Genomic DNA, 2,925 nt, shown 5'->3' with positions numbered 1-2,925 from the left:
CTGTGCAGGGTTTGTATCCGGGGGGCTCTGCAATTGCCCTAAGACAAATGACTAACTGGGCGTCGCGTCAGGGCTTCACAGAGATGGCGAGAGATTCTTTTCTAAACAGAAAGAAAGAAAAACTGCAGCAAAAGCAGCAGCAGCAGCAGCAGCAGCAGCAGCAGCTGCAGCAGCTGCAGCAGCAGCAGCAGCAGGTCCAGCAGCAACCGGGGGTGGTGAAACTAAGCGTCACGGAAGAGCTGCTCAGTGGATGCATTGTAGGGCTGCTGCTGCTGCTGCTGCTGCTTCTGCTGCTGCTTCTGCAACTGGTTATCTTGCTGCTGTTGCTGCTGCAGCACTTAACTGCTGCAGCATTCTGCCTGTGGCTTCCCAGTCAGACAAACTGCACCAAAGATTCAGGCCTAAGGGTTTAGGGTTTAGGGTTTAGGGTTTAGGGTTTAGGGTTTGGGGTTTGCAGGGCGGGGTTTTGTCTACGTGGAATCAGCCATTTGAGGTCGCGCGCATTGAAATGCAAAGCGCAGCAGCAGAAGGCAGACCCAAACAAAACATTATCCAGGTGATTTGCTGCTGCTGCTGCTGCTGTTGCTGTTGCTGCTGCTGCTGCTGCTGCTGTTGCTGCTGCTGCTGTTGCTGCTGGCGCTGCAGCTTGCGGTGGTGGCCAGCTGCTGCTGCTGCTACTGTTATTGCTGCTGCTGCTTCTTCTACTGCTACTGTGCTGCTGCTGCTACTCCGCTGCTGCTCCTACTGCTGCTGTGCTCCTGCTGCTGCTGCAGCAACTGCTGCTGCTCCTATTGCTATTTTTGCTGCTCGTACTGCTGCTGCTACTACTGTGATATTTCTGCTGCTGCTGCTTTTGCTGCTCCTGCTCCTACTGTTCTCCTACTGTTTCTGCTGCTGCTTCTACTTCTGCTTCTTCTTCTTCTTCTGCTGCTGCTGCTGCTGCAGGTGATGAAGCAAATAGGAGTGCGTGAAGGTGCAGGGGCTCTGCTGCGAGGGATCGTCCCTCGCATTGGTTTGGGTGTATGGCAGACTTTGTTTATGGTGTCAGGAAGCAAACTGCTGCAAGACGCATTAGTTGAAGCAGCAGCAGAGTAATATAATATATTTAACGTATTTTAAGCGTTAGTTTAAGCAGCAGCAGAGTAATATTATATATTTAAACGCATTTTAAGACAGAGATATGCATGAAAATAAACAAAGAGACAGATAAAGATAAAGATAAAGATAAAGATAAAGATAAAGATAAAGATAAAGATAAAGATAAAGATTAAGATAAAGATATTGATAAAATAAAAACAAACAGATAAAGAATGAGGTTTATTAAGATAGAGACAGATTAATATAAAGAAGGAGACAGATAAAGATAAAGAAGGATATAAATAAAGATAAAGATAAAGATAAAGATAGAGACAGATAAAAGTAAAGAGACAGATAAAAGCAAAGAAAGAGACAGATAAAACAAAGAGACAGATGAGGGATAAAGGAGACAGATAAATGAAGAAGCAAAGAGAGACAAAGAGAGACAGCCGCTAAAGGAGACAGATAAATGAAGATGCAAACAAAAAGAAGAGACAGAAGAACGAAGAGACAATAAAAAAAGAGAGAAGAGACAAACAGCAGCAGACAGCTCTGCTCTGCTGCTGTTGTTCTCTTTTATGCATATATATATATATATGCATATGCATTTATATGTATGTGTATATATATATATATATATACATATATACGTATAAATGCTTATATGCATATATATATATATATGTATATACATACACCTCTATCAATGTTTGTATATATGCAGATATTTAAGCCTTATCCTGTTTATCTATATCTTTATTTAACAATTTATTTATCTCTTTATCTGCATCTATACTTTGTTTATTATATCTACTCATGTACACCACTTGCATGCATTTGCATGCATGCATAAATGCATATCTTATTTTCTCGTTGCTTGAAATATATATATATATATATATATATATATATATGCATGCATGCAAGCGCATGCATGCGCGTACAGCCCCGTGGTTATTTTGTGTAAAATGCATGCAGACAAATCGCAGTGCATGCAAAACAAATGCAGCTTCTTCTCTCTATTATATAATATATATATATATATATGTATGTATATCTTAATGCATATATATATATATATGTACAAGTATTACATCTACTATATATACTCTAATATATATATATATATATATATATTAAATGCTTATTTATAAGAATATCATCAGTAATGTGCGTCTGCTGTATGGAAACCAACGCACATCCTACCACACCTTTGCATGCATTAATATGCATGCATGCATGCATATTAATGCATGCATGCATGCATATTAATGCATGCATGCTTGCATATGGGTGCATACATGCATGCATGCATGTATGGATATGCATGCAGTGAGGTAGATGAGTGCGGGTCTGTATTTCTGCGTTTTTATTAAATGCGTACACACAGAAATATGCATGCAAATATATTGGGGCTTTCTCAGTACATGCATGCATGGATGCATGCATGCATGCATGCATGCATGCATGCACTGATTGAGTGCTGTATTTGCGTAAGAAGCAGAAGCTGCTGCTGTTTGCATATTGTTTATTGTCTCTCCCTATTGCGGGGCTTTTATTCAATATATGCCTACTTGAGGTGTACATACACCTCTGCTACATGCAGACGCATGCAATAACTTTATGTTTACATTTATATAATATTCAGTGGTGTAAGAATAATAAATACATTCTTCTTTTACCCTAAACCCTAAACCCTAAACCCTAAGCGAGATGCGCTCGTTAGTCTAGTCCTATTGAATTCGTTGTCTTCTTTTGTCTCCTCAGCTAAACCCTAAACCCTAAACCCTAAACCCTTGAGGAGTGAGACGAGCAGAAACAGCACATTATTGTTTAGGGTTTTAAGGT

The 2,925-nt window shown here is 40.0% G+C and overlaps 1 protein-coding gene across 1 annotated transcript in view; it reads left to right on the top strand.

Annotated features, from left to right (window-relative positions):
• EAH_00037630 (mitochondrial carrier domain-containing protein, putative) overlaps positions 1-1,095 on the top strand; it is a gene marked incomplete at both ends in the record, with an annotated part of 1,630 nt that extends 535 nt beyond the window's left edge. Inside the window, 3 exons of the mRNA XM_013395510.1 lie at positions 9-215; positions 458-556; positions 946-1,095. Of these exons, the coding sequence (XP_013250964.1) occupies positions 9-215; positions 458-556; positions 946-1,095 (456 nt within the window). The remainder of the gene's footprint in view (positions 1-8; positions 216-457; positions 557-945) is intronic.
• Positions 1,096-2,925: the final 1,830 nt, after the last annotated feature.

Source organism: Eimeria acervulina, genomic scaffold (genome assembly GCF_000499425.1).
Source record: "Eimeria acervulina Houghton genomic scaffold, Eah_scaff418, whole genome shotgun sequence".
Lineage (NCBI taxonomy): Eukaryota > Apicomplexa > Conoidasida > Eucoccidiorida > Eimeriidae > Eimeria > Eimeria acervulina.
Note: the sequence above shows the minus strand (reverse complement) of the source record. Positions and strands in the feature narration are given on the sequence as shown.